The sequence below is a fragment of the Porites lutea genome, chromosome 4 (assembly GCF_958299795.1).
Source record: "Porites lutea chromosome 4, jaPorLute2.1, whole genome shotgun sequence".
Lineage (NCBI taxonomy): Eukaryota > Metazoa > Cnidaria > Anthozoa > Scleractinia > Poritidae > Porites > Porites lutea.
In genome coordinates, this window is record NC_133204.1 from 36,462,710 (window position 1) to 36,477,751 (window position 15,042).

Here is a 15,042-nt window from a genome sequence, read left to right on the forward strand (position 1 = left end):
AGTTCAGTTTTCCCCATGTGGTTTGTGAGGGTTTGTGAAGGCCTTGTGAAATTGGTGAAAAAAATTGGATTTTTCTTCATCTTGAAAAGTCTTAAATAGCAAGGTGAGGTGTATTTTATAATCTTTAAAAAGAAATGACCACTGTAAATGAAGTTAATCTCGAAAATTTGTGTTGAATAGACCGGTTAACATGGTTAAGGCGACTTGTTTTGTAAATGCAAACAAATGACTGGTGAGCTGTCGTCGGAAATGTAAATTGTCTGAGAAAATCTGGGCGAATTTGAAATATTGTTTCCCAAAGTAAATGCTCTGCTTTATTCAACAAGAATGTAAGATTTACATTTTAGCGTGGCTGAGTATAAAGTCGACGGTACGCGTGTAATTCTGTAATACTTCAGTAGTACAACTGCTTTTAGTGGAGCAATTCACATAATTGGACAGTGCATCAGTCAGAAACCTGAAAATCTATTATGCATGCCTTTTCATTACTGAAATGTCTTCAGTTTACTGGAATTGCAGAAAGCTATGAGAACATTGCATGCATGAGTAAGAACAAAATTACTGATTATTGCTATTGATCTGTCAATGGCCGTTCAGTTTATGTGATATCTGCAATCTTTTCTTTTATTTCAATAAATATTTATCAAGGAACATCCAATTTAGCAGAGCTAGTTTAAATGGAGCCCCAAAGGACTCATGGCACAGGAGCCATGTTGTTTTGTCTCTAGTGGGAGGGGAGGGAGAACTTGCCAAGTTCTGCATTATCTTGCTTATAATGCAGGGATATCTTTGGTTGTCACAGGAGAATCCTCGTTCCTTGTTGCCTCATTAGCATATGCTATTTATTCTCTGACAGAAGCATATAACCCTGAAGAGTATAACTCTGTTCCAATGCAGGGGTTTTTTGGAGAACTGATCAAAATTTTCTTCTTAATTAATAACATGGAATTACTGTTAAAAAAATGGAATTATTGATACACAAGACGGTAGCGCACGTGCTTAAAAAAGCATTGCATAATGATGTAAACGAAGCGCTACAAAAAGCTCAAAGGGCAATTACAGTTTTACAGAGTGGAAATAGAATCAATAATGATTGTCAATTCAAAGTTTCTTTTCAGATCAAACTCCCCACCTGAGCTGATCCTCCCCCCCCCCCCCCACCTCTTGCTTTGGGAATAACATTGATAAGTGCATTGAATTAGCACATGTACATGTACTAACCATTACAGGTCACTGTTTCTGCTATACTGCGGTGCTCCAATCCAGAATATTATTGATCCCAGAATTCATTGAATAGACTTTTGTTACTGTTGGTTTTACTCTGTCATGAGGCAAAGCACTCAATCACAGTTTTTTGAGTTCCAGAGTTGATGATGCTGACCTACAAATTTTGGACCATACTGGGTACAAAATATATAGAATGTGATTTCAGATAATTTTTGCAAGCTCTAACATTAACAATATATATATATATATTTTTATCCCTGTCACGTAACCCCTGGTGTCCGTATAAAGCAGGCATCCATAAAGCAGGGTTTGACTGGATTATTTTTATTATTTTTTTGCTGCAGAGTGAGACCAAAAGTGTATTTAATTTGTAAGTATAAGTACCGTAAAATTCCGAAAATAAGCCCCTCCATGTATAAGCCGCTCCAAATATAAGCCCCTCAAACTTGTAACGCAAAAAATCCTCCATTAAATCGCCCCTCCAAATATAAGCCCCCGGGGGCTTGTACTTGGAAATTGCCCTCAAATACAAAGTAAAACAAAGCAAAAACGGTAAATTTACTTCCAACTATAAGGCTAGCCCAATCGATTTTGAAACGCAAATTTCCCTCTGAATATAAGCCCCTCAAAAAGGGCCTTTGAAAAATATAAGCCGCGGGGCTTACTTTCAGAATTTTATGGTATATGTTCAGGCCATTTCAAAGGATTGTAGAAACAACAGGGTGTGATCAGGACCATCATAGAGCCCTTTGAATTTGCCTTGCTTAGTATGTCATTTATTTTTGTCTTCTAGCTGATCAGTGTTTTTATTTTTTTTTTTATCCAGAGATTAAGTAAAGCCAAAAGTGCCAGCAATCATTTTTCTGCTGCTATAAAATCTTACAGTTCAAGTATATCAAAATATCTGTCCCTTGCTTAAATTTTATTCTACTATGGCAGCTGTAGGAGACAACATCGCTGATTCTGAAAACAAGACCAACTTGATCATCAACTACATTCCACAAAGTTACAGTGATGCAGAATTTAAGGCCCTGTTTCAACAAATTGGCCCGACCAAATCCTGTAAGATTTGCAGACACAAAGCAACTGGATACAGCTATGGCTTCGGGTTTGTGGAATACTTCACCCCTGAACATGCTCAGTCAGCCATAGACAAACTCAATGGCTTTCAAATAGAAAACAAGTTCATAAAGGTCGCTTTGTCAAGAAAAGGAGGGGAGAAGATCAAAGGTGCAAACCTTTATGTTCGGAATATTCCAAAAACGTGGACTGCTGAAGATCTGAAGGTATTATTCACTCCCTATGGCAATATCGTCAACAGTAAGATCCTGACAGAACCAATGACCGGTGCATCAAAGGGTGTTGGCTTTATTCTTTACGATTTGAAGTCAGAGGCTGAAGCTGCCATTGCAGCTGTAAATAACACTATGCCTTCTGGAGCAACAGAGATAATGTACGTTCGTTTTGCTGATGACAATACTTCTAAACTGAAGCCACCACCTGGAGCTGCTCCTAGTATGCCTCAGCGACCAAGTTTCGATCTCGGTCCTCAACAGCAGCAAGGGGCAATTGGACCCATGGGACAGGCTATGATGAATCGTCGTGCCAACCGATTCAATCCCATGTTCGGAGGATCCCAGATTCCTCCCCCATCTGGGTTTGCCCCAATGTCGTACTCTGGGGGTGGTGGCAGTGGCGTTACTTTGTTTGTTTACAACATTGGTACCAAGGCAACTGAAGCTGCAGTTTATAGACTCTTTGCACCATATGGTGAAATAAAGAAGATCAATGTGATGTGGGATTGGGAAAGAGGACAGTGCAAAGGATTTTGCTTTGTTACCATGGGTACAATTCAGGAAGCTCAAAATGCTATCCATGCACTAAATGGCTTTACATATGACCAGCAACCTCTGCAAGTAAAGCTGAAAACACCAAAGATGTGAAATTCACCTTCCTTTGTGCTATGTGGTACAGTGCAACACATTAATTTCCTAGTTTAAAAAAACACACTGTATTTATTATGTAGTGTTTTTCCTTCCAATAATATTTTTTACCTGTATAGTTACTGTTTCAGCAAATGAACAATATTTCTGACATCATCAAAATCTGCATGCCATGTGGTACAAAATTTTTGCAGATAATCAATTTTTGGTGTGTTGTGGGAAGAGTGGTTTTTCTCACTGGAGATTTAATTTTTGCTATTTTTTAGAAAGCCACATTCACGTGGACTGATAACATTTTAATGTTTTAATTAAGCAAACACCATTTTTTTGGTATGTACAGTGGAGTTGATTTCTGGGAAAATGTTTGCGGTATTTTTTTTGTGTGGGAAGTTCTTTTGTAGATTATGGGGGGAAAAGAAAATTGGAACCCACAAAAATTTAGTGCCACAAGGTATGTTTGAGCATTGTTCAACGAACCCCAAGACAGTTGTTGTGGAATAAGCTATCTACATTGTATTACCAGAAAGAATTTATTATAGAGACATCATATGGAGTTAAGACAGTCAGTAGAGCAAATCTGGTTTAATAAGATATTGCTTCAAACAATCAGAATGGCTCATATAAGATGAAATGGATGGCTGTGTAAAGACAGTGGACAACATAGGCTTATTTTATACATGCCATAATTAAGACGACTGAGATTATTTACCAAGTTACCTTAGTTTTTGTTTTTGACCTCTTGCTTGTTTCTACGAGACTGTCGTGGTTAAATACATGTATCTCTCTTAGGATTATCATGAGCAGGGCTGTCACTAATATTTCACGTTGCCCAGTATATGCAGTTAGTAGACAGTGAATTGAATGGAAGTTCTTTTGGTTCCATTTTCTTTTTGTTTCCTATATGAAAGTAGCCAGGGGTCATGCTCATAGTAGCCATGGGAAATCCCCTGCCCCCACCCCTTGGTGACAACCCTGATGAGGCCACATGTTTTTCTCATGTAAATTTGTAACTTCCCACTGTAACATTGCCTTGGAAAACAAAGTTTGAGTTGTATTTTGCATTGACTTTCTCTTAAACATCGTTAATCAAACCACTCATCCCAGCCTTTGTCAAATGTACTACTACAGTCAGCTCTCTCCCATGTGACAACTCTTAACTGTTATTACCTGTCAGCACCCCAGATCAGTATTAAACTTTTGTGTCACTCAGGTTATGATTGTCTTATGATCATACGTGATCAAGCCAGGTGCTTTCTTACTGGAAACAAATTTGAGAGTGTTTGAAACAGTGTTTACCTGGGAAACAAAAGGGCTATTACAAAGTGGTTGCCTATAATAATCGGTCAATGTGAAAGAATTCATTGTAGTTTCAATTGAACCCCTGTTAACTGAAACTGTTCTTGAGTTAAACAAGCCCAGGTGCCAGTTGTTCAAAAGGTGGATAGTGCTATCCACTGGATAGCGCAATTGGTTTCCCCAATACTCATCCACTGGATAGCGATTTGTCTGGTGGATAGCGCTATCAATCTTTTGAACAAATTATCTAATATTTTTTGTCATCTAGTGTGTTTGCTTATTTGTTCATATAATGTGCCTTTAATTTTACCTCAGTCCTACTGCAATATTTTTGTAAACACCCACTTTACCAAATTTACAAGGTTCTTTAAAATCAGGGGTCAATGTAATAAAACTTTACAAGTGTAATTTACGAGTGCAGCAAGTTGCTTTAGAGTCTGAAAACAATAGCTACACTTGTAAATCACAATTTTGTAAAAGTTTTCTTAAATTGACCCCAGGACAGGTGTTAAGTGCCATCACACATCAAATCTAAAACACAGTGTTTTTGGCTTCTGAAATCTGTCCTTACAATGAAATAAAGCCTGCTAAATTGACCAAAAAGTGTGTGCATTAACTGTACGATGAAGTAAAAGTTTTTCACCCGCCAGGTTCTTACGGATGGGTGTTTAGTGTTTACTGAATACCTTGAAATTTTTCCCAATTACCACAGTTACATCTGCTTATTAAAAAGCCAGGAAGCTAGCTTTTCTGTCCTTGGTATCGACGACCTGAATGACAGGTAGGATGGATGTCAGCAACTGAGAATACGATGAAAGGCTAGTCCTCAAAACATTTGCTTCTTTATCTCTCCATGGTGGCCAAATTTACAATTACCAAAACTAGTAAGAACATTTTTGTTCCTCTCTAATCAAATGCAACACTGCAACTTCTTTGGAAACTAACCCTTTAATTTGATTGAACAATTTAGTAAAAAAAAAAATTAAGAAGTGAATATTGTACTAATCTACAAAAGAATGATAATAATACAGATCTGAGCCGTCAATAAGGGCCAGGGGTCAGGGCTTTCCTCCCACTACTATAAGCTTGATCCCCGGCTACTTTCTTATGAAACAAATACAGAACCAAACATCGTTTAATTCCCTGCCTACTTATTGCATATGACCGGTAACTCAAAATCTTAGTGATATCCCTGCAGATTAAGCATTTGCACAATAAAATAAATTCATCTGCAAGTACATGTATCATGTTCGTTTTAACTTATCATGTACACCTTGACTACCATTTTCATTATCCTGGGGTCAGGAAGTCAAAATACCATTGATAACCTCCAGTAATATTGGTAAGCATGTAATGTACAGATACTCTGCCGAGGACTATCCCATCAAAATCTGTACATAAAAAATTCAAGTTTCTGACAATGTATACTTGGAACCTGTTTGGAACCTGAAATTTCATACAGGAATGGTTGTGAACTCAAGATTCCTTTTCGCTTCCTGACTTCTTAGTAAAATATAGTTTTTCTGTTGCTTGATTGACAAAGTCCCTGTTCTAGGCAGCTACACTTCTAGAAACCATAAGTGAACCTTATCTCCACCACCTGTTGCACACACTGGTAAAGATGGATGCCAGGAAAGACCTCCACCTACAGACATCTGACATGAAACTGGCATCTGTTAAATAAAAGAGTGACAAGTCAGCTAGATGGGCAGGAAAGATGTCCGGGGGCAACATTAGTAATAGAATGGGGATGAGCCGCTAGATGGGGACGCATTTTTGGGACAGGATTTACTATTTATAATGGGATTACATTTTCAATAGTTACTAGAATGGTGCCAGGTAGCACATTTTCAGGATTTTGAGGGTAAGAAAATTCTGGTAAACAGGGTTTTAAAATTGGGAAGATTTGTGGTTAAAAAAAGTGACAGAAAGTGACTAAGTTGGGATTGTGAAAATTATATTTGCCCAAAAGTGACTAAGCCACAGAAAAGCCTGTAAGGGGGTAGGGGTTCTGAGACACCAGCTGCGCCACTAAACTTGTACTCTTCAACTATTACAGCCTTTTCTTCAAAACTGCATCATCACAACTCGTCGATTTTGGTGGAAAATAATCATATCTTGTAGCTCAAAAATTTATCTTTGATGATTATATTACATATTGTAATTCCTTATAAAAAACTAACTTTGTGATGTTCCATGTGGTAGACATTAATGTGGTTACCGGGGCGGCCAGTTGTTGCAAACAGGTTTTCATGTACATTAGACCACCTGTGGTAAGAAGCAAACAAAACAATATTCATTCGCCTGGCTGTATAATTCATTTTTAATAGGCCATAATTATTTTGCACGATGGCGTCATTTTACTGCTACTCCCAGAATCCTTTTTGTTTTGCCTTTCATCCCTTTTCCTTTTTTCCAGCAATGTTTAAATAACAAAAGCCCTAATGTGCACAATTATAAAGCAAAACCCTGGTCATAGAGGTAAAAATATGATGTTATCAAGCAAACAAACTTTTCGTGACCCTTTAAGTCCCAAGAGTGACCAATATCAATTTTCTCCTAACAATGTTAAAACATAATTAAAAGAAAAGTTTATGAGAATTAATAAAATGATCACCTAAGGGAAAATGCTTCGATCTTTGAACAAATTCTCTCAACTAATTCTGTAAGGAAATGTATGGAGATCAGTTTGGAGAATTTGAATGTGAATATTGGAGCTTAGAGGGTTAAAAGCTCATGCCTTTGGTGATTACAAAGGACTGTCAACCGGCGGGTAGTCAAGGCTGTACTGTAGCAGCACTGCCCGGTGGCCCCTGGCACCTGACTTTGCGCTCAAGCAACAAGAAGATCTTAGTTTTACATAGAAATCATACATTGGGCACCCTGGCTACCTACAAATTTTTGTTGTTACGTTGTATGGTCCAGTTTGTAAACCATATAAACTGTTAATGATGTACAGCTGTACGTGCTGGTAACTGGAGAAAGTAGCAAGGTGTATTATTTTGTTACCTAAATTTGCACACCCCATCTGGATGAGCCTGTTCGGTAGCCTCAGGCAAACTGTAACAAGAACAGAATGTGGATAATGGACAAATAATGGTAAAATTAAGGTAAAAATAAGTATGCATATCAAGATCTTAGTATTTTCCTCCTGCTGTCTTCACATAAATTGCTTAGTGGGTTTAGTGCCAGCCAAAGGCATTTGTGAATTGTATCATTATTATCTATCAATAAGATATTTACAAATAGCTGCACACAAGACAGAAGAAGCACAAGAGAGGGATATGGACATCATCCCTCACATTTCACATTCTATATTAAGCTAAAGTAATATATCTTGTGGATCCCTTCAGTTGTTAAAACCTTATAGAAAAAGGTTAAAAGTTTGTTTACAGTGGAAAGTGCACTTAGCCTCATTTTATACTCAGCTAGTTTACAGGCACTCCACTCAATTATTAGAAAAAAAAAATCCAAATAGAACATAACAGGATTAGAAAACCCCAACTGGTAGGAGGCAAGCAGTTGGCTATGTGCAAGTGTGGCCAAGGTTTTGAACTCCTGACAACCCAGAACAAATCCAGCAAGTTGCCAGAGAGGGACTTGAACCCAGGACGCCAGGATTGAAATTTCGACATGCTGACCACTCAGTGCGCTGAACACTTGACGCGCTAACCACTCAGCTATACTGCCTCGTAATAATGATAATTATTAACCCATTCGCCCCTGAGCCCCCCATAACCCCCCGTATGGATCCACTTCCTTTCTACTGCTTCAGACCTCATCAGTTTTGATTGTCAAGGATAACTTTGTCCGCTAACTTGTGCAGAGTGCAGAGATCTTTCAAACCATACCAGAATGAGCACAGTTCAGACAAGGACACCAGAGAAAAAGGCAAAAGACAATGTAACATTGACTTGAAAAGATCTATGAAAATGTTGTTCCACTACCCACCTACCTTTTCTTTCATCTAATCCTAAGGTCCTAAAAGCTTTTCACATCAAAATGAAGCCTACTACGTGCCCAGCAAGAGAAAAACAAAAGAGGCAAGAAAAGAGAGAAAAGAGGGGGAGAGAAAGCGGAAAGTAAAAGTCAAGATTGCTGTGTCACTTTTAAACCCAAAAACTATCTCAAAATTTTGCTTTCTGCACATGCCCGAACTTCGCAAGCTAACATTTTACATCTGGATCAGAAGACTGCAAAGTGTACGACCTGTAAATGGCCTTGTGGTAAGTTTTAGCTCTTTATATAGCACAACAGTCACCAGAAAACCGCTCGGCTAGCTTCAAAATGCATTACTCGGCAAAATCTCCAGGGGCAAATGGGTTAATCATAACTATGACAAAATTCTCAAATTTGATTGGCTATCAACTGCCTTGATTTCAGCACTAAATAGGACAGTGTAATAGGATAATACATGTCATACCTGGTAAGTAATTGGACAGTATACGCCATCGCACACACTCGTGCACTTAAATGGCTTTTTTCATGGCCAGCCAAAAAACTCTTGGAATTCCCTGTGTTTTAATTTAATAGTTATCATGTAGTGATTAATTGGTAACAGAACTTCGTGTTGTCCAAAATTTGGTCTGTAATCATACTCAAGATTAAACAAATCGGACTCCTGCTACGCGGTCGTATGATCGTCCGATTTTGTTAATCACTCATATGATTACAAACCGAATTGGACTTCACCCAGTCCTGTTATTAATAATAATAATAATAACAATAATTCTCCCATTTTACGCACTGTTATTTATAAAGCCTACACAGACCAACACACCTTGATTTGGACATGTCCCAAATGAGCCAGTCATCTCTTGCAACAGCCCCAACCTTCAGATCATTTGTTGAGCACCAGTCAGCAGAGATCAGAGGGAGCTGTTCTGTGCTCAGTGACATGATGGGCTGTTGGCTGACCAAGTCGTAAAATCGAACAAGGCCATTCTTTTGGGCTACCATCAGCTTTTGGATAACAGAAAGATCAACTCAATAAAGAATTTGTTCTAGAGTGAAGTGATGGAACAAAGAGGGTGCATTCAATAGGCCACTTCGAAAAACTGCATAATACTCTAAAATTGCCATTTGGGTAGTGCTTCATGTAAATGCGTTCAAATTACCCTTTGATCTTTGCACGAACTGCAAGTGCAATGACCAACTTCCAAAAAGAAACATACTTATCTATAATGGGTAATTATTCTGGTCTATTTTGTTATAATGGCACAATAAAAATTCAGAGTACACTTTAGAAGGCTTGCACTAGAGCCTGTAGCTGATTAAAGAGTGCTCCTTCCAACTCACTTCTCTCATTGCTGAACTCTATTAAATTTTAAGAAAACGTAGGTACTGGTCTATGTTGAACCTTAGCAACATTGTATTTGTATGCATATACACTTAGTGAGCAAATTTTTGAAACTGACGCACTGCATGTGCAAATTGTGCACAAAAGATAATGCAAAAGTGAGGTATAGATATGAAGCCTTCCCAAACATATTACATCATTGTATTTTTCAAAGTGGCCTATGCCACAAATGAAAATCTGCAAATACTACTTCATCCTTTACCTAGCCAAATAAAGGAATGCCAAAAATAATGAATCCCACAGGTTTTGAGAATTCTTTCATGCCTACTGACCAGACTTCCACTAACAGCAAAGGAGTTTGAGAAAGACAAACTGGAACCTAGATAGGACAGGAAAGAGGAAGCGACTCTGCCGATTCCTTCCTCTTCCCAACTTATCTAGGAAGACAGAAGGAGACTCTGTTCGCAGGGTAACTGGAACCATGCCAATTAATTCAAGGCAAAATTAGGTATGGAGCACCAGGATTAAAGAATTACCAAAAGTGCAGTTTGGCAAACCCGAATTCCCACACAGTATTAGGGGTGCATGATAAGGTCATTAATCCCTGCTGAATCTTCCTCTATCGAAGTATAAGAAAAAACCTCTGCAGTCTTCATAGTAGGAGTTGTATTGTTTGGTTCTTTTGTTTTCACACAAAAATTATCTATGCCCCGGTGACGGTATACAGGACATGACAAACCCTTTTGAAGGGGTATGCTCGGACTATCAAGCACTCTTGATCTGATGTCAAGTTCTCCTGTCCCTTGTATTCATTTGAAGGCAATTGGTGAACAGAAACTAATTATTGTTTATCAGAAGTATTTTTCCAACCATGCCTTCATCTTGTTTACAAGTCACCAAGAAAATTGCTCCAACAACACTGCCAAAGTATAATTAGATTATACCATTTATGCTAATTATTTCATATTTTAGGGATTTGACTTTCCTACCTTGTTTGGTTCACGAAGATGCCACTTTACACTCACTCCGGCGGAGCTAAGGGGAATGCAAGTTTTTTGTGTTCCAGTCTCTAAATCCCACAGTCGACAAGTGTGATCATCTGCACAATAATATCCATTAAATATCATGTTGATATTCATAAGTATACTAATAGGATAGTTAACACATTGATTATTTTGACTGCAACTTGGAATAATTGAGTAAAACTATACATTGAAACCCCTTTTTCCAATGGAAAAAAAGCAAGCCTTTACTTAAATAAATACCCATTAAACTCCCAGATGAGGTCAGAAAAACAGATCATTGATATTACTTACCACTGACACTAGCAACTTCAAGACCAGAAACTGGCTCAACAACACAGTCATTGATGTAACTTAGATGTCCTTCCAGAAGTGTCACTGTTGATGAGTTTCTACCGTCAGACACATAGTACCGTAGCTTTTTGTCATCCCCTGCTGTACAAAACCTAAGTGAAAGCAAACTTTCTATCAGACAATAACAAGGTAGAACTTTCATTAAAAAAATCTCAGATTAACTTTATTTATAATAAAAAAAACATGATCCCTTATCCATTAAAGATGCTCCTTCAGCAGGGATTTCCCTCGGCTGACATGAGCATTGCCCCCAGCTGCTTTCAGGAGAAACAAAAGGAAGATAGAATCATAGAACCAAAAGTACTTCCAAGCTGGTCAATTCCCTGCGTACTAGTAATGCATATACCGTAAATCCTCTATCGAGCTTTCCCTCTCAACTTCTAATAAGCCCCCACCTTTTCAGTGGAAGAAAATTAATAAGCCCTCTCTCTCAATTAAGCCCCCATCCTCTGCCCTAGTTATTCTTCACTAATAAATGATAGACTGTATTAATAATCAATCACGGCCGTAAAACTTTGTGTGGACTGATCCAGGATGGTTTATTTACTAACTGGAAGTTCGGATTTGATTCTGATCCTCGGCTGCATGACCTCCAACCTTCTTGCACTTGAGCTTTTCCACACTGTATTCTAGTCCTTTATGGAGAGCTGATACCATCATCTTTTCTAAATTAAATAAGCCCCCCGTCTCTATTAAACCCTCCCCCCCCCCCCCTACTCTCCTCAAATGGGCTTTAAATAAAAAGGCCTCTGGGGGGCTTAAAAGAGGATTTACAGTACTTGGCAACTTGAATATAATAGTGTTAAGCCCTGCATAAAACAAGAAGAGGCCAAGTGTAAGAGCTGGCTAGGTAGTGACCTGAAGTAATGACACTGAAAATTAAAAAGCTGGGGGAGGCTTTACAACCAGCCCCCTAGGCCACCATCCACCGCAAGGCATTTTTGTTTTTATTAAAATGATTTTGTTCACCAAAACAACGATGTATAGAAAAGGAAGTTAATTTACCTAGTATGTTTACATTTTGTCCATGTAATGTGCTTCTATTTGCAAATAGCGCTGACAGAATCACCAATTTCAGTTTCAAACACTTAGAGGACCTTTTACAGGGATGTAGATAATAGTTGGGAGCCGGGGAAACTTCTCAACGTGATTATTTCCAGCTGAAAAACATTGCAGTCTTAAAAAGGCAACTGTTTTCTTCTCATAATACCCGCCCATCAAATGCCATTTCGCGTCTGTTATAAGTTTAAGCTACATCCCTGTTTTACTAAACTTGCAAAACGTTTAGTAAATTAGCACCATGTAAACTTGTAATACTTTTAACTTTGACCAGTGAAAGTAACAAGCTTAGCTCTGAAGGACTTTGTTTAGGTTCTGTTTGATCATAGAACCCCCACCACATTCTGTTTAACATGTACTCCTTATATGATATTGATCATTTTCTTTTGTAAAAGTGGTAGAAAATATGAAATTCGAGAACGAAAAATTCCCTATACCACCACGCAAACCTTTGACAATAAATTCCTCACCATCACCGGCATGGGAACAAAGAACTTGCAAAATTCCCAACAATTAATGCTCAGTGGGGTTGAGGAGATGGGATGCTTGTTATTATTTATCATTTATTAAACCATTACTTTCTGTACTTACTGAAAGGAATATGGCAAGTGTTGGACATTTGTTTTCGGAGACCAAGCGAGTGCATGAACGCTTGTTCCATGGTGAAAGTCTGTAATGTGCTGAAACTGTAACAAAGGAAGGTGACTATCTTGAGAATCCTCTTGAAAAAGACACATTCCCACAGATACTCTGTTTTCTCCACAGTAAGCAATCACGCCTGCTGCACTGTCAAATGGGCAAAATTCCACAACTTTTACATCTTCCACACTTTCAAATGAAAATGTACTGGGCACTTCTTGTTTACCAGCTGTTGATGGCATGATGTTACATCTCTAGATCAAGATCTGTCGAAATAAATTTCTGTTAGTGCGCTCCGCTGGCAAAAATCCGAAGCCGATCGCGAGAAGGATGAGTTTGTTATCTCATTGAAATCTGAACGTTACACATTTTAAAACAGATACATGTTCGGCCAGTTCAAAGCTTTAACTGATATTTCTTGTAAACCCGGTTAAAAATCATATATAAGACTTAAGTCTTACTGATGTAACCTAAACAGTTCAACTACATTGAAAAAACTTAGGCCCGCTTCAAACGTTGAATTTTACACGTGCCAAACTTAATTATTCCTATTTTAGTCGACTAAAATAGTTAAATATAGCATTTGATTTAAACGTCAAATTTAACTCTCTGAACTCTGTCGAATTTAACTCTGTTTGCTATTAATATTCCCAGTAATATAATAATAATTTCCTAAAATTCATGCATTAAGTTCGGCACATGTGAAATGCGACGTTTGAATCAAATGTCGAACCTAATTAAAGTCGAATCTTCGACTGTTTCAGTCGCAGATACGGCAAAAGTCGCATTTGATTTAAACAGTCGAATTTAATTGATTCAAACGTCGCAGTTCACATGTAGTCAACTCTTCCGTTAAGTTCGGCACATGTTAAATTCGACGTTTGAACCGGGCCTAACTGTGTAAGCTTATGTGAAATAATGGTCACCGTGCAATAATGCGCATGGATTGCTGGAGTTTATATAAAATGTACGGCTTTTTATATCACATCAGTGCACTACCTCTAATTTTAGAAGGAAAAACAGAAGGTTTAAGGACTACTCACGGCAAAACAAGCTGGACTAAATCATACCTCGCTCGACGACGGCAAAATCCGACAGGCCTTTTCCATTGAAAAAGAGCGGGAAGTATGAGCGGGAACTGGGAACAATAAGCGAGCTCGCACAGGATTACCAAGAACTACCAGGTAAGAGGAAGGGCCCATTCTTCTTGTGTTTTTTAATACAGTCAACTCTTTCTAAGACGAACACCCTCGGGATCTGCCCTTACTGTCCGTCTTAGAGACGTGTCCATCTTATAGAGATTCGAGGTAACGTGACACCAGTATTTTTAAAGTTGAACCTATTCGCAATGAATACACGTTGGTTTAACTAATACAAAACAGCTAAAACTGGAACATTGTAACAGAAAAGAGCAATTATTTTCTCATTGTGCAATCAAACGTTCATTTCAAGCAAACGTTCACGGCTTCGTGGTCTAAGAGCGTAACAGTATGCACTCTTCGAGCTGGAGCAAGACTTGAAAATATCAAACATTTTGCAATTTACTTTCATGTAGAACAACAACATTTCTGTTTTGAGGTATTATTTACTCAGTACATAAGGCACTTCACAATTGTCCGTTGACGGTTTCAGAAGTGTCTGTTGTCCGTCTTAGAGAGATGTCCGTCTTATAGAGAGTATAATTACAGTAAAATGACTGAAGAACGGCAGGGACCAACACTAGGTGTCTGTCTTATTAAAAGTGTCCGTCGTAAAGAGGTGTCCGTGCGTCTTGTAGATGTGTCCGTTAAGACAGAGTTGAATGTAATCACTGCTCAAGCCGAGACATTCTCTCTTGCACTGCTTCAAGTTCGTATACTTGAAAATATGATACTCAGAATTGAAATCGTGCCGTGGTTCGAACGGCGAGTTTGACTACTACTTAAAATTAAAGACCATTAAACCGAAGGTTTACCAGGAAAATAATGACCATGGGATCTACAATATTTCTTTACTCTTCGAGGTAGGCTATAGAATAGTACCAATCCCTCGATAAGAGTATTGATGCGTGGGAATAGGCTGGAGACGGGAGTGAAAACGTCTCTACTAAAATATTCGTCGGGAATTTCTCTTGAAAGAATGAAGGGTTAGTTTTTAAAGGACTTTGATGTTGCGTCGGTGGTGGAGTGAAATACAGTCAACAATAACAACAACAACAACAATG

The 15,042-nt window shown here is 38.3% G+C and overlaps 2 protein-coding genes across 3 annotated transcripts; one reads left to right on the forward strand and one right to left on the reverse strand.

The window, feature by feature from the left end:
- Window positions 1-6: 6 nt before the first annotated feature.
- On the forward strand, window positions 7-4,663 carry LOC140933449 (ELAV-like protein 1-B). Its single transcript, XM_073383008.1, has 2 exons — window positions 7-103; window positions 2,054-4,663. The coding sequence occupies exon 2, from the start codon at window positions 2,160-2,162 to the stop codon at window positions 3,168-3,170; it is 1,011 nt and encodes a 336-aa protein (XP_073239109.1). The 5' UTR covers window positions 7-103; window positions 2,054-2,159; the 3' UTR covers window positions 3,171-4,663.
- A 1,248-nt stretch (window positions 4,664-5,911) lies between these two features.
- Window positions 5,912-13,943, reverse strand: LOC140933450 (nucleoporin Nup37-like). Of its 2 annotated transcripts, XM_073383010.1 has the most exons (8): window positions 13,883-13,933; window positions 12,792-13,105; window positions 11,082-11,233; window positions 10,755-10,864; window positions 9,247-9,428; window positions 7,476-7,526; window positions 6,650-6,734; window positions 5,912-6,139 (listed from the first exon to the last, which is right to left on the reverse strand). In XM_073383010.1, the coding sequence occupies exons 2-8, from the start codon at window positions 13,079-13,081 to the stop codon at window positions 6,026-6,028; spliced, it is 984 nt and encodes a 327-aa protein (XP_073239111.1). In that variant the 5' UTR covers window positions 13,082-13,105; window positions 13,883-13,933; the 3' UTR covers window positions 5,912-6,025. The 2 variants fall into 2 exon arrangements, with proteins under 2 accessions (XP_073239111.1, XP_073239110.1); XM_073383009.1 differs by lacking the exon at window positions 5,912-6,139 and having other exon boundaries at window positions 6,616-6,734; window positions 13,910-13,943.
- Window positions 13,944-15,042: the final 1,099 nt, after the last annotated feature.

What these genes read in the sequence shown, in the direction of transcription:
- LOC140933449 (XM_073383008.1), top strand. Translation starts at nt 2,160, where the DNA reads ATGGCAGCTGTAGGAGACAACATCGCTGATTCTGAAAACAAGACCAAC.
- LOC140933450 (XM_073383010.1), bottom strand. Translation starts at nt 13,081, where the DNA reads ATGCCATCAACAGCTGGTAAACAAGAAGTGCCCAGTACATTTTCATTT. An exon ending in TGAAGTTGCTAGTGTCAGTG is followed by an intron (nt 10,865 to 11,081) that starts GTAAGTAATATC and finishes ATTATTGTGCAG; the next exon opens with ATGATCACACTTGTCGACTG. An exon ending in ACCACATGGAACATCACAAA is followed by an intron (nt 6,140 to 6,649) that starts GTTAGTTTTTTA and finishes TTTATTTAACAG; the next exon opens with ATGCCAGTTTCATGTCAGAT.